Here is a 16,261-nt window from a genome sequence, read left to right on the forward strand (position 1 = left end):
CTCTATCTTTAGCGCCCAAAAGATGAATCTACATAAAAAAGTGTCCATAGCATCAGCTCTATCTCTAGTATATCATCATCAATGTGTCCTTATCAAAGTATACTAAGCTTCATCTCTAACTCTGGCATCTCTATCTCCAGTAACCAAACATCAAAAAGAATCTTTATGTCCTTAATTTCATCTCTGTTTCTACCATCTCTATCTTTAGCGTTCAAAGATGAATCTATGCAAAAAAGTATCCCTAGTATCAGTTCTGTCTCTAGCATATCAGCATCTGTGGTCCTTATCAAATTGTCCTTGGCATCAGCTCTATCTCTAGCACATTATCACCATCTCTATCTTTAGCACATTATCGCCATCTCTATCTCCAGTATCAAAAAATCAAAAAGGATCTTTATGTCCTTAGCTTTATCTCTATCTGTAGCATCTCTATCTTTATTGCCCAAAGATGAATCTATATAAAAAGTGTCTTTAGCATCAGCTCTATCTCTAGCATATCAGCATCAGTGTTACCTTATTAAATTGTCCTTAGCATCAGCTCTATCTCTACGACATTATCACTATCTCTATCTCCAGTATAAAAAAATCCAAAAAGGATCTTTATGCCCTAAGCTTCATCTTTATCTCTAGCATCCTTATCTTTAGCGTCCAAAGATGAATCTATATAAAAAGTGTCCTCAGCACCAGCTCTATCTCTTGCATATCAGTATCAGTGTGTCCTTATCAAAGTATCCTTAGCTTCATCTCTATCTCTAGCATCTCTATCTCCAGTAACCAAAAATCAAAAAAGGGTCTTTATGTCCTTAGCTTCATCTCTATCTCTACCATCTCTATCTTTAGCGTCCAAAGATGAATCTACATAAAAAAGTGTCCATAGCATCAGCTCTATCTCTAGCATCTCAGGATCAGTGTGTCCTTATCAAATTGTCCTTAGCATCCGCTCTATCTCTAGCACATTATCACCATCTCTATCTCTATCATTCGAAGATGAATACATATAAAAAAAGTTTCCTTAGCATCATCTCTGTCTCTAGCATCTCCATGTTTAGCATCTAAAGGTGGATCTATACAAAAAAGTGTACTAAAAATCACCTCTATATCTATCATGTCTATCACTAGCATCTTAGAATCACCTCTATCTGTAGCACCTTAGCGTCATCTCTATCTCCAGTATCAAAAAATCCAAAAAGGATCTTTATATCCTAAGCTTCATCTTTATCTCTAGCATCCTTATCTTTGTTGTCCAAAGATGAATCTATATAAAAAGTGTCCTTAGCACCAGCTCTATTTCTAGCATATCAGCATCAGTGTGTCCTTATCAAAGTATCCTTAGCTTCATCTCTATCTCTAACATCTCTATCTCCAGTAATCAAAAATCAAAAAGGATCTTTATGCCCTTAGCTTCATCTCTATCTCTAACATCTTAGCATTAGCTCTACCAACTCAATTATTTCCAAGGAATCATCAGAGACAAGTTCGTTAGTAGACTGAGACGCGTATAGTTTGTCGTCAAGATGACGAATGGGCAGATAATTAGAAGATGATACCCGCGGCTTAAAAAGCTTAGTCTCTCACTTTCGACGAACTAAAAGAGACACTGAAGACATTGCTCATGGGCGAGGCGCGTCGAGTCTTGTACTGTTGTCGTGTAACGGGGATAAATATAAATATAAACAACATCGCTTACAAAAAGAGTTGAGATTGATGAGGAAGAGAATTCTTCTGGGTAATTGAGCCCCAGGCCGCAGCTACTGCGTACCGTCAACGGGGTACATCCCATATATTTCTTAATGGGTCTGGCACGCCTCCTTGAGTAATGAAATATAAGGTTTTAATTCTTGTCTTATCTGATTACATCTGGACGGTTCTTAATAAATTTATACCCCATATACCTGCTGAATTTCAGCTATAGCTTTCATTTATGAAAAACTGTAGAATATTTTAAGAATGGAACGTGGTTGCTACAAAATGACAAATTAAAAATTCTTTTATTTGACTTATTACTTAATTAATTACTTTCTATGAATTTTTTCTGAGATATTTTTAATTTTTCCTGGGTGTTATATTTGTTTTTTTTAACCGTTGATTTTTCAAATGAAGAAATAACCGATTAATTTTCAACAAAATACATGAATTTTCAACTAATAACAAAATAAAAAAAGAAATTATTTTTCTACCAGAAAAGACTAATTTTTAAAACAATAGATGAATTTTCGACCCAATAGTTGCGTGTTCATCTGAAGAAGATTAATTTCGAACCAGAAATGAAATAATTTAATTTTCATATAAAACAACTAGTTTTCCATTTAAAAAGTGTTAATTCCCAACAAAATTGTTAAATTTTAGAGCAGAAAAGTTAATTTTTTTACCAAAAAAGTTGAACTTTTAACGCTGAAAAATAAATTTAAAAAACTTGTTTTAGTTTTCTTTTTTTTTTAACAAAAATCGAATATTTAAGTTGTTAGATAGAAAATAATAATTTTTAACCCCAAAAAAAACGAATGATCAACAAAATAGTTTAATTTTTAAAGGAAGAAATCAATTTTCACCAAAAAGATTAAGTTTCGGCCGAAGAGACTACTTTTGTACTAAAACTGATGAATTTTTTTCGAGATGTATAAATTTTTAACCCAATGGTTTAAATTTCAACAAAAAATGTGTATTTGCAAGAAAAAAAGAACAGTTAAAATTTTATTTGATACATTAATTTTCAATAAAAATGAATTTTCAACCAAATAGTTTAACTTTCAAGCAATGAAATTAATATCAATCTAAACTGATGATTCTTCAACCAAAAACGAATTTGTAACCAAATTCTATAAATTGCTTACCAAAAAGATGAATTTTCAACCAAAAAAGTTAAAATTTCAACAAAATACATGAATTTTCGACAAAAAATTTAACCTTTATACAGTGAAATAGATTTTCAACTAAACTGATCAATCTTCAAAAAAAAGATGAATTTTTAACCAGAATTTAAAATTTTCGATAAAAAAGATGGATTTTCTTTTTAAAAGTCGAATTTTCAACTAAAAAAGATAAATCATTTATTAACTGAAAATAAAACAGTTATATTTTCAGGATAGAGAATGGAGTTTTAAGCAAAAAAACTCGTATTATCAACTAAATAGTTTAATTCTCAACAACAAAAAGTACTAATTTTCAATAAAATATGTGAATTTTCCACCAAATGGTTTAATTTTTTACAATTAAGATGTATATTCAACAAAAAATAGAATAGTTAATACACATACTCAAGAAAATTAATTTTTTACCACAAAACATGAATTTTCAACAAAATACATGAACTTTTGACAAACAGTTGAACTTTTATACAATTTAATAAATTTCCAAATAAACTGATGAATCTCCAATCAAAAAGATAAAACTAATTTTTAACCAAATTTGAAAATTTCCGACAAAAGACATTAATTCTCTTCTAAAAAAATCGAATTTTTAAACGAAAAAGATGAATTATTAACTAAAAATAAAATTGTAATATTTTTAGTTTGAAAAATTAATTTCTAAGGAAAAAAAACACCAATTATCAACGAAAAAAGTTCAATTATTATCAAGAGAAATCATTTTTCAAACAAATTGTAAAATTTCTATGAAAAAAGTTGGATTTTTAAGAAAAACTAGATCATTTAAAACTTTAATTGAACAAATTAATTTTCAACAAAATAGTTCAATTTTTTTACAAAAGAAATCAATTTTCAACTAAAAAGATCAGTTTTCAACTAAGGAGATCATTGACGCATCTTTAACCAAATAAAAGAATTTTTAACCAAAAGAATGAATTTTTAAACCAAACATACAAATTTCCAACAAAAGAATAGTCAATTACATTTTCAAACCAAAATATTAATTTTTAACAAAAAAGTGAATTTTTAACCAAATAGTTGAATTTTTAATCCCAATTCCGAGATCTCATTTCTTTCGCCAAAGTTAGAATAAGAGCAAGAAGAATAAGTGCAGAAGCTCAGTACGTTGAGTAGTCGGCCGATAAACGAAGATTCTGGATTCAAATCCCAGCGAAGTTGAAAAGTCTTCTTTTCTCACAGGAAATTTTATTTATTGTTTTGTCTTAATAACGTGAAAATATAATCTGAGATTTAATTAGTCAAGTCAGTTGGTACAAAAGATTTATTTTTTGCAGATAATAACACAAAATATTCTTTTAGAACTGATCAAGATGACTAAAATGTAAATCCTAGACAAAAATGGTACCATTGTGTATGTACCATCTAGAGAGAGAGTAAGAATTTGTATGAGAACAGATTGGCTGTATCCGTAGCTCAGATGTTAGAGCAGTCGCCGGGAAGGGAAGATCCTGGGTTCGAATCCTAGCACATTTGAAAGTCGTTTCTTTTTTTTACAGGAATTTTTTTGTAATTTGAGTGAATGTATGCATGATGATGTGATTAAATTCAAAAAGCGAATTTATTTTAGAAGCCTGCACCAGCAGTAGTGGTGCTAATTCAACGACCGGGGTGGACCTAGGAGAAAGAGATTCTCAAGAAAGAAGTCCGAGTGCAGCTAGTGATGATGAGAGAAAGAAGAGACCACGCACTGCGTTTACAGCTGCGCAAATAAAATCTCTGGAAGCTGAATTTGAGAGAAATAAGTATCTCAGCGTTGCCAAAAGATTACAGTTGAGCAAAAACTTAAAGCTCACTGAAACACAGGTAATTATACATTTATATTTTATGCACCTACTGTAGGAAATAATATAATATTTTCTTTGTGAGAAAAAAAATCTGCCTCAGCCAGGATTCGAACCGGGAACGCCCATGGAGTGTAATTGGTAACGCTCCACTCTGGATAGTGGCGTTTTCGGTTCAAATCCGGGACAAGGCAGATTTTTTTCTTGTTTCTTCAAATATTTACCAAAAATAGACACTATTTAATAATAGCTTTCTATACAAAAACTAAGTTTGAAATTTTTAAAAAGTTGCTATCGATTTTTGGATTGGAAGCTTGGTTAGTTTACAATTAATTACAAAAATTTTAATTCCCTTGATAGTATTAAATACAGAATATTCTGGATTTTTGCAAGTATCGTAAGCTGTTTGCAAAAATTACAAATTTTCTATTCTTTAGCTGAAATTATTTTTAACAAACTAAAATGTTATACTTGGAGGTCGAATTGAGAGAAAGGGAAAGTAGGGAGATTAAACGACTTAATTCACATTTTTTAAGAAAAATAATTCCAAGCAATTACTTTTTTAAAATTACTTTTTTTTAATTAAAAAAAATGTAACCTTTTTTTAAAAACTGAAAAAAAATCAGGATAGACTACAGAACCGCTTTTTGTAGGCACACGGCACCTACTTTAACTAATTTTTTCGTTAAAAATTTTGCTAAAAAATTTAATTTTCTAGTTGAAACTTTGCGTATATTATTGAAAAGTCATGTTTCTTGTTTTGTTTGGAAAATTAATTTCTTCAACTCACAATTTAAATATTACATTTTCAGTTTAAAATTGATATTTTTTAGATGAAAATTTAACAAATCTGTTTAAAATCCATTATTATAATTAAAAATTCTTGAATACGTTTGAAAATTAAACCATTTTGTTAAAAAATCGTTTTTTAATTAAAAATTAATTTCTTAACTCTTATTTTCGATTTGAAAATTCATCTTTTCGGTTGAAAAATGAATTATTTTGTTAAAGATTTTTTGTTTAAACTAAAATTTTTAATATTCTATTTTCTTTTAAAAATCGAAATTCAACATTTATTTTTTATTAATAAAATTTTAACTATTCTATTTATTATTTAAGTGTCGCACAATTTGTTAAAAATTGAACCATTTTGCTGAAAAATTTAACTAACTGCGTTGTTGAAAAATTTCTTTCTAAACTGAAAATTGATTTTTTTATTTAAAAAAAACCTACTTAATTAAAAATGTATGTATTTTGTTGAAATTGTTTTTTCGGTAAAAAATTAATCTTTCTGTTAAAGAATTCAGGTTTTTGGATGAAAATTCAATTATTTGCTTAACAATTAATTTACGTTGTAACAAATTTAACATTTTTGAAAAAAAGTCATTTTTTGGTAAGAAATGTACGTGTTTTATTGAAAATTCACTTGGAAATTTATTCATTTATTTTTTTATTGAACTATACGGCTGAAAATTAATATATTTTTAGTTGAAAATTCATGTATTCTTTTTTTTAATTCGCCTTCTTTGGTAGAGATTTTATTTTCTTGGTTGAAAATTCGTCTTTTTGGTGGAAAATGAATCTTTTTGTTTAATAATTTTTTGTTCGAAAATCCAATTAATTAGTTAAAAGTCCATTTTTTCAGTTGAAAATTCTACTAATTAATTAACAATTCCATTAACAGGTTAAAAATGGTTGTAGTTAGTAAAAGATTCATGTTTATGTTAGAAAATTAATCTTTTCGTTCAAAATTAATCTACGTTGTAAAAAATTTAAAAATGTTATGAATGTTATTTTTTGTGGTAAATTTATATATTTTTGTTGAGAATACGTCCTTTTTGATAGAAAATCAACCTTCTGGGTTAAAAATTAATTTTTGTTGTTGAAATTTCAACTTCTTCGTTGAAAGTTGCTATTTTTTGTTTGAAAATTCTATTAACTGATTGAACATTTATGTTTGAGGATTAACTACTTTCGTAGAAAATTCAACTATTTGGTTAAAAATTATTTTTTTTGTTCGAAATTTACACATTTTGTTAATAAATTCGTTCTTTTTAGTAGGCATATCTTCTTGGTTGGAAATTTATTTATTTCTTTAATTAAATTATGCGGCTGAAAATTAATATTTTTTTTTTAGTTGAAAATTCAACTGCTTGATTGAAAATTCATGCATTTTTTTTAAAATTCGCCTTCTTTGGTAGAAATTTTATTTTCTTTGTTGAAAATTCGTGTTTTTAGTGGAAAATAAATCTTTTTGTTTAAATATTTTGTTTGAAAATTCAATTAATTGGTTAAAAGTTCCTTTTTTTAGTTTGAAATTATATTAATGAATTAAAACTTCATAAGCAAATTGAAAATTGATGTAGTTAGTAAAAAATTCGTCTTTTTGTTAGAAAATTAATCTTTTTGGTTCAAAATTAATTTACGTTGTAAAAAATTTTAAAATGTTGTAAAAATTTTTTTTGTGTGTAAATTCATATATTTTGTTGAGAATATGTCATTTTTGATAGAAAATTAACTTTCTTTGTTGAAACTTAACTTTTTTAGTTGAGAATTCAACTTCTTGGTTGAAAGTAGCTCTTTCTTGTTTGAAAGTTCTATTAATTGATTAAAAATGCATGTTTGTGAATAAAAATTCAACTATTTGGTTAAAACTAAACTTTTTTTATTTGAAATTTTAAAATTTTGAGAATGTCATTCTATTGTTTAAAATTTCTCATCCTTTTTGGTAAAAAATTAATCTTCTTAGTTTGAAATTCATTTTTTTTGGTTGAAAATCCCACTACTTGGTTGAGAGTGAAACTACTCTGTTAAAAATTTATTTATTTTGAGACGCAACATTACAGGTGAAAATAAAACAACTTGATTAAAAAGTGATCGTTTTGGTTTGAAAATTGCTTGCATCTAGATGGAGTAATTCACCATAATTTTATGCAGAGATCTAATATAGCTAATGATTTAATGAAGTCCTGAATTATTATTTTTAATTCACTTAACAACAAAAGATTATTTGTTATTAATGAAAATGAGGGAACAAATTATTACAAGTATATTCACCAATTATTTTTTATTCAAAAACAGTTTAATTTAATGTTTATTACGAGTTGTACAGTATTTAAAAAATCGGCTAATAAAGCTGCTCTTAAGAGAAAGGGATTCTTTCTAAAGGAGTGGTTGAAATTATTTATAAGTTCTAATCCTGAAAGCGGATGTATGTTTTTGATAAATCATGATAGCGTCGCTTACTTCCGCAAGATCGTCAGAGTTCGGCACCTGATATAGTTTAAAAGCTTGTTTCCCGGGGTTCTGCCGGAGAGCTGGAGATCAACGAGCGATGAATTATGGTGTCAAGAGAATCGTGGGGCGCCATATGTGTATTGTGCAGGCGCCAAACCATGGTGCCATGGGGAAAGATCGCCACCCCGTGCACGACCAATTAGCACCTACCCACCCTTTTTTGCATACACATCTGCTGACTAGCTTCCTATCCCACACAGTCTCACCAACTTAGCAGACTGCATTCTTCTATAAATCACACCCATTAACTTTTCAAGATATTATTCATAACCAGTTGGATAGCTATATCTTTCTTGAAGAAAAAAAAAACAAGTAAGACAAGCTTTACAGACAGGCTGGGATAGGAAAGATGAGATGGAAAGAGATAGGGATGAATGCATAATGACAAAGAGATAGAAAAAGATAGAGATGGATAGAGGAGAGATAGGCTAGGATTGGAAAAGAGAAGTTTGTATGATATAAGAGTGAATCTCGATTGACAAAGAGGTAGAAAAAAGGTGAATATTGGAGGTAGGTTAGGATTAGAAAACTGCGAGGGTAAGAGATAGGACTAAATTTATAATGACGAAGAGATAGAAGAAGATAGAGGTGGATTGTGGAGATTCGCTAGGATTATAGAAAAACAGACCGAATTTTAGAAAAAGATAGAAGTGGATAGTGAAGAGATAGGCTAGGATACGAATAATATGGATAGTGGAGGGATATGCTAAAATAGGAAAAAAGTAGTTCGAAGTGATAGGGATGAATTTAAAATGACAAAGAGATAGAAAAAGCTAGAGGTGGATAATGAAGAGGTAGATTATGAGATAGAGATAGGAATGAATTTATAATGACAATGAAATAGTAAAAAGGTGAATAGTGGAGAGATAGGCTAGGGATAGGGTAAAGATGAGGGAAAGAGATAGTACAGAGTTTATAATTACGAAGAAGTAGAATAAGATAGTGGTGGATACTCGAGATTGGCTAGGATTGGAAAAATGGGACAGGAAGAGATAGGAACGAGTCTAGCATGACAAACAGATAGAAAAATTGATAGAAGTGTTAGTATAGAGATAGGCGGGGATTTGAAAAATGGGATAGGAAGAGATAGGAATGAATCTAGAATAAAAAAATACATAAGAAGATGGAGATGGATAGTGGAGAGAAAGCTAGGATAGGGAAAATGGAATTGAATGAGCGAAGAATAAATATGGATTGACAAAGAGATAGAAAAAAAGAGGTGAATAGTGAAAACAGGCTAGGATATGAAAAATTTAATTAGAAGAGATATGGATGAATGTAGAATGACAAGAAATAGAAAAAGATAGTGGTTGATGGTGGAGAGATAGGCTAGGATTGGTATGACAAAGAGGTGGAAAAAGATAAAGATGGACAGTAGAGGAATAGGCTAGGATAGAAAAGTTGCAATTGGATGAGAGAAGAATAAATATGGGTTGACAAAGAGATAGAAAAAGATATGTAGAGATGAATAGTAGAGAGATAGACTAGGATAAGAAAGTGATAGGTTAAGATAGGAAAAATTAAATTAGAAGAGATAGGGATGATTGTAGAATGACAAAGAAATAGAAAAAGATAGATGTGGATCGTGAAGCAATAGGATATGATTGGAAAAAGGGGAGGGGAAGAGGTAGAAATGAATTTATAATAAAGAAGACATAAAAGAAGATTGACGTGGATAGTAATAGATACACTAGGATCGGAAAGAGGGGTTGGAAAAAGATGGGAATGAATCTAGAATGACAAAAAGATAAAAAAAAGGGTAGAGATGGATCGTGGAGAGATAGATTAGAATAGGGAAGATGGAATTGGATTAGAATAGAGTAAATATGAATTGACAAATAGATAGAAAAGGATATGTAGAGGTGGATAGTGGGGAGATAGGCTAGGATAGAAAAGATGGATTTGGATGAGATAAGAGCGAATGTGGATTAACAAAGACCTAGAAAAAGATATGTAGAGGTAGATAGTGGAGAGATAGGATGGGATAGGAAAGAGCGGTCGGGAAGATATAGGAGTGAATGTAGAATGACAAAGAGATAGAAAACGATAGAGGTGTATAGTAGAGAAATAGACTAGGATAGAAAAAAGTGATAGAAAGAGATAGAAATGAATGTAAAATAACAGATTGAAAAAAAGATCGAAGTGATATTTCTACTCCAAGGTTCTGCAATTTATTTTTACAATTGTCAATTGCAAGCCTATATATTTTTTACTTAGAAGAAGCAAATATCGCATTCAGAAAAGTGTAATCAAGGGTGGGCCGCTTTCCCCCACATGCCCTACTTAGCCCCAATATACAGCATATATAATAACAGTGTCCAATTTATTTAATTTTAATAAAAAATAGTCATTTAAGCCTGTAAGAAGGAGATCATCGAGAGCATAAAAAATTTAATGCTTGAATCCTTTTATTGGAATTCGACCTGTTTGGCTTCTATCATTTTGAACCCGGATAAAAATAAAGGCATTAAAGTGAGTTTTTTTTACTTCCACTCAGTTAATGCCATTAAATTCTTTTAGTGAAATAGAATATTAATAATGGCAATGCTAGTTAATGCTACCCTAGTTGCTGCAGGCTTCCGCCAGCCAAGTTGAGTTGAAACTGTACACTAAATGATTAAAAATTATTAAATAATTAAACAAACCTTAAAAAGTGGTAAATATAGACTGTTTTTGTAGACAAGGAGATAGAAGTCAATGTGGATTAATAAATCAGATTGAAGTGGATAGTGAAAAGATAAGACTAGGATAGTAAAAGCGGGATGGAAAGAGATAAGTGTGCATTTTTATTAATAAATAGGTTGAAAAATATAAGAGGACGATAGTGGAAAGATAGGCTTGGATAGGAAAGAGAAAGTGAAAAGAGATAGGAGTGATTGTGTACTGATAAAGAGATAGAAAAATATAGTGGTGAAAAGTAGAAATAGTAGAGAGATAGGCTGATATGGGAAAGAGGGTTAGAAATAGATGGGAGTAAATGTGAATTGAGAAAGAGACAGAAAAAGATTAGAGGAGAATAGTGGGGCGATAGGCTAGGATAGGAAAGAGGGCATTGGAAAAGATAAGAGTGAAATTGGATCGATAAAGAAATAGAAGTGACTGTGAATTGATGAGGAGATAGCAAAAGGTAAAGGAGGACAGAGGATAGATGGGCTATGATAGGAAAGAGGAGATGTGAAGGGATAAAAGTAAATGTAAATTGACAAAGAGATAGAAAAAGGTAAAAGTGGTGAATTGCGATAGTAGAGTGATAGGCTGGTATAAGGTAGATGGAATGGAAATACATAGTAGTGAATATGCATTTGCAAAGAGATAGAAAGAGGTATAAGGTGATAGAAGTGATTGTAGAGGGATAGGCTGGGATAGAAAAGATGGAGTGGAAAGAGATAGGAGTGAATGTTGATTGATAAAGAGATAGAAAAGGCTAAAGGTGAATAGTGGAGAGGTAGGCTATGATAAGAAATTTGAAATGGAACGAGATAGAAGTAAAAGTGAATTAATAATGAAACAGAGGTGGATAGTGAAGAGATAGGCAAGGATAGGGAAGGAGGGATCAACAGAAATAGAAGTGAATGCGGATTAATAAAGAGAGAGAAAAAGATATACGTAAACAGTAGAGATTGGCCAGAAAAGGAAAGAGGGGATGGAAAGAGATATAATAAGATAAGAGGAAGATAGTAAAGAGAAAGGCTAGGATAATAAAGAGGGCGTGGAAAGAGACATGAGTGTATGTGGACTAATGAAGAGATAAAAAAGATTAGAGGATAATGGAAATATAGACTAGGATAGGAAAGAGGAAGTGGAAAGAGATTGGAGTGAATGAACTTTTTCAAAGAGATAGATAAAGATATTAGTGGATAGTAGAGAGATGGGCTGGGATAGTAAAGAGATGGTGTTAGGAGATATATGTGAAAGTAGATTGATAAATAGATAGAAAAAGATAGAGGTTAATAGTGGAGAGATAGGCTAGGATAGGAAAGATGCGACAGAGAGATATAAGAGTGAATGAGTGAATAAAAAGATAAAAGTCGATAGGAGAGAGATGGGCTGGGATAGTAAAGAGTGGATGAAAAGAGATAGTGTTGAATGTGGACTGACAAAGAAATTGAAAAAGATAGAGGTGGACAGTAGAGAGATAGGCTGAGAGAGGAAAGAGGGGATAGAAAGAGATAGTAATGAATCTCTATTGACTAGATAAAAAAGATAAAGGTGGAAAGTAGAGAGATAGGCTCGGATAGGAAAGAGGAGTATGGAATTAAATGTCATTAACTCTTTAATCCCACTTAATGCTCTCCTTCGCAGAGGGAAGTTTATAATCTTTAAAAATGAATACATACTTTAAATGCCTAAAAAATAAAAGTTAAGAATAAAGTGTCCCTAAAATATATTGTATATATGTATCATTTCTATATTGAGTGAGATAATTATCCGAGTAATCTTGGTAAAGGGGAGAAAGTGAGGGAGCGTATATATACGCATGAAAAGCGACAGATCAGAGAAAAGGAGACACGCAGACATAACTGTCACAATATTTCTCAAACTTAACGAGCCGCGATAGCTAGTCCCCATCCTCCATTCCTTCTCTGCAGTTTCTTCGTTCCAGGGTGTTTCACTATTCCAGTTGCAACTTATGTGCAACCTCATGGCAACGGACCAGAGAGGCGTCGATTTTTTAATTATGATATATTACATACCGTCCATTTTAGCGTTTCTGCCATGCCGTAAAGAGGGCCTAACATTAGTATTGCTACCAAATTCCAATTTTGAAATTCCTGCTCTTTTCCCTGACCAATTTATTTATTTCCCTTACCCTTCTAAATTTTTCTTTTATATATAAAAACAGCGGTATAGCTGCAGTAATGTTAATGCAAAAAACTTAAAATGGTACATTTTCCAGAGTAAAATATTTAAATTTTTAATCAAAAATAGTTAGATTCAACCAAAAAATAAGAATTTGCAACCAGTTCAATAAAGAAAAAAATGTCACCAACAATGTTGAATTTTTAAGACAAAAGGAAAATTTATTGTAAAACAATTGAGATTTCAACCCGAGAATATAAAATTTTCAACCCCAACAAGACGAGTTTTCTACTAAATAAATAAATTTTCATTTGAAAAAACAAATTTGTAGGCGAAAAGTTAATAGTTACATTTTCAGTTTCAAAATTTAATTATTAACTAGAACACGAGTTTTAAACCAAAGAAATTAATTTTTCACTCAACATATGAAGTTTCAAATAAAAAGATTAATTTTTTATCAAAAAGATGAATTTTCACTTAGCAGATAAATTTTCAATTTAAAATAGAATAGTTAAATTTTCAATAAAAAATTAACTTTCAAACGAAAAAAAAAATCGTGAATGAAATAGTTAAATTTGCTACCAAATAGATGAATTCAGATGAACTGAATTTTTAACAAAAAGAATAAAAACTACTTTGTTGCAAATTCATTCTTTTTTTTTTGTTTAAAATTTAACTAATTTGTTAAAAATTCATCTGTTAGGTGGAGAATTACTTTTTTTAAACTGGAAATTAAACTTTTCCATTTTTTGTTAAAAATGTATTCTTTTTGAGTTAAGAATTCATTTATCTTGCTATAAAATAAAGCTTCTTGGTTTAAAATTCATTTATTTGGTCGAACATTAATTTTTTAACTGAAAATGGATCTTTTTGAATTTTGTTTAAAAATTATATTTCTTCTTTGAAGAATCAACTATTTGGTTCAAAATTCTAGATTTTACTTAAAAGATCGTCTTCTTTATCAGAAAATCTAATCTTCTTGGCTGAAAATGAATTTTGTTGTTGTTAAAAATTCAACTTGGTTAGAAGTTTCACTACATTGAAAAACTAGATATTTTATCTTTGACAAATAATTTATCTTCCGTTAGTTGAAAATTCATATTTTTTGGTTTAAAATTCAACTAATCTATAGAAAAACTATTTGGTTGAAAAATCATGCATTTCTTTAAAAATTCGACTTTTTGGTAGAAAAATACAATATTTTCCTAAAATTTCGAGAAATTTTGACAATTTTTTTAGGAAGATGTTAAAATTGTTTCATTTTTAATTTAAAGCGTTCAGAATTGAATAATTTTTTTTTTAATTTAAGAATCTCGAAATTGAATGATTTCTAATTAAATGGATTTAAAATTGAATAATTTAAAAATGCAAACTTTTGAATTTTAATAAATTTAAATTCTATGCCATTAAAACTTGACAATTTAAAATCAAAAACTAAATTAAATATTTCAATCTAAAATCTTCTGAAATTCTAGAAATCTAATTTTTTATTAAATTAAAAAATTTTGATTTCAAATAAAAATTGATTAGACAAATTCTAAACCTTTAAAATTGAATTATTCTAAAAAATTGTTCGAAATAAAAAGTACTATTTCGTTGAAAATTCTACGTTTTTGTTAAAAGTTCGTCTTCTTTCGCAGAAAATTTAATCTTCTTGGGTGAAAATTAATTTTTTGGTTTAAAATTCAACTTGTTTGAAAAATTAAATATTTCATCTTTTACGACAAATCTTTCTTTTGTTAGTTGAAAGTTCATATTTTTGTTTGAAAATTCAACCAATCTGTAGAAAAACTATTCGGTTGAAAAATAATGTATTTATTTAAAAATTGGACTTTTTAGTAGAAAAATCCGGTATTTTCTTAAAAATTCTCGAAATTTAATGATTTCTTAATTAAAAGAATTCAAAATTGAATCATTTAAAAATGCAACATTTTGAATTTTAATAAATTTAAATTCAAATCGATTAAAACTTGATAATTTAAAATTGAAAACTAAATTAAATATTTCAATCTAAAAGCTTCTGAAATTCTAGAAATCTAATTTTTTATTAAATTAAAAAAATTTGGATTTAACATAATAATTGATTAGACGAATTCAAACAAAAACATTTAAACTTATTATAAGGAAAAATTACAAATTTAGCGTTTACTATAAAAATTCAGAATTCTAAAATGGAAACCGCTAAAAATCAAAGAAAGTATGAAATTGTGCAATAAAAAAATTGTGTTTGTCAACTGAGTTTAAAATGTCGAACATATTGGAACATTTTTCAGATTAAAAAAAAGTAATAGTGGTTGTAAAATTTAAATATAAAATTATTAAATTGGAAACTAACTAAAATTGAATTTCGAAAAGTATAATTGACAATATTTTGTAAAAAATTCATCTTTGTAGTTAAAAACAATTTATTGGTTGAAAATTCAACTTTTTAGACCAACAATTCAACTTGTTTTTAAAGAAATAATTTTTTTAAATCGATCTTTCTTGGTTTAATATTTCTTAAAAAATTTGTATCTTCTCTTGATTTTTAAATGTCAATCTTTTGCATTTGAAAATTCGACCATTTGGATCAAAATTAAATTACTTTGTTTAAAATTAATCTTTTTTCGTCGAAAATTCAATTGATTACTTGAAAATTCATCTTTTTTCTTGGAAATTCGTGTGTGGTTTAAATATTTTGTCTTTTTGTTTTGAAAATTTAACTACTTGGTTGAAATTTGAACTATTTTGTTAAAAATCTCTTTTTTGTAGAAAATTCGATTTTATTTAATTCCATTTTAATTTTTAATTTTGTTTAACTAATTATTATATAATAATTATATAATTATATTTAATTAACTTAAATTACTCAACAAAAAATTAAAATATAATAATTACAATATAATGATAATTATAATCAATTAATTAAATTTAAATTAATTTATTTTTGGTTGGAAATTAATATTTTTAATTTAAAATTAACCTCTTCATTAAAATTTTTCGTTGAGAATAATTCATCTTTTCAGGTTGAAAACTCAACTTTTTCAAGTAGAAAGTTCGTTCTTTTTTGTGGAAGATTCAACTATTTATTTGAAAATTTAGCTATTGTGTATAAAATTAATATTTTTTGTTACAAATTCAAAATTTCGGGTTGAAAATTCAATTGTTTTAAAAAAATTCCTCTTTTTGGTTTGAAAATTCTTTTGTATTTGAAAATTCGAACTTTTGGATGATGCAATCATTTTGTTTAAAATTCATCTTTTTGGGACAAAAATGTAACTGTTTCGTCAAAAAAAAAATTATAGAGAAATTCGTCCTTATAGACTAAAAATTCATCGGTTTTGGTTGCAAATTCATCTTTCTTGGTTTAAAATTAACTTTTTTGTCGAAAATTCAAGTTTCTTCTGAGAAATTCGTGTTTTCACTTGATTTATTTGTTTAGTATCTTTATCATTTTATTCAAAAATAAATCTTTCGTTGAAAATTTAACCAGTTTGTGGAAAATTCGATATCATATAA

The 16,261-nt window shown here is 28.5% G+C and overlaps 1 protein-coding gene across 2 annotated transcripts in view; it reads left to right on the top strand.

The window, feature by feature from the left end:
- LOC117167800 (homeobox protein ceh-30-like) overlaps positions 1–16,261 on the top strand; it is a 39,892-nt gene that overhangs the window by 23,064 nt on the left and 567 nt on the right. For both annotated transcript variants that reach the window (XM_033352993.1, XM_033352994.1), the window contains exon 3: positions 4,453–4,688. In XM_033352993.1, coding sequence (XP_033208884.1) covers positions 4,453–4,688 — 236 coding nt within the window. The remainder of the gene's footprint in view (positions 1–4,452; positions 4,689–16,261) is intronic.

Source organism: Belonocnema kinseyi, chromosome 2, assembly GCF_010883055.1.
Source record: "Belonocnema kinseyi isolate 2016_QV_RU_SX_M_011 chromosome 2, B_treatae_v1, whole genome shotgun sequence".
Lineage (NCBI taxonomy): Eukaryota > Metazoa > Arthropoda > Insecta > Hymenoptera > Cynipidae > Belonocnema > Belonocnema kinseyi.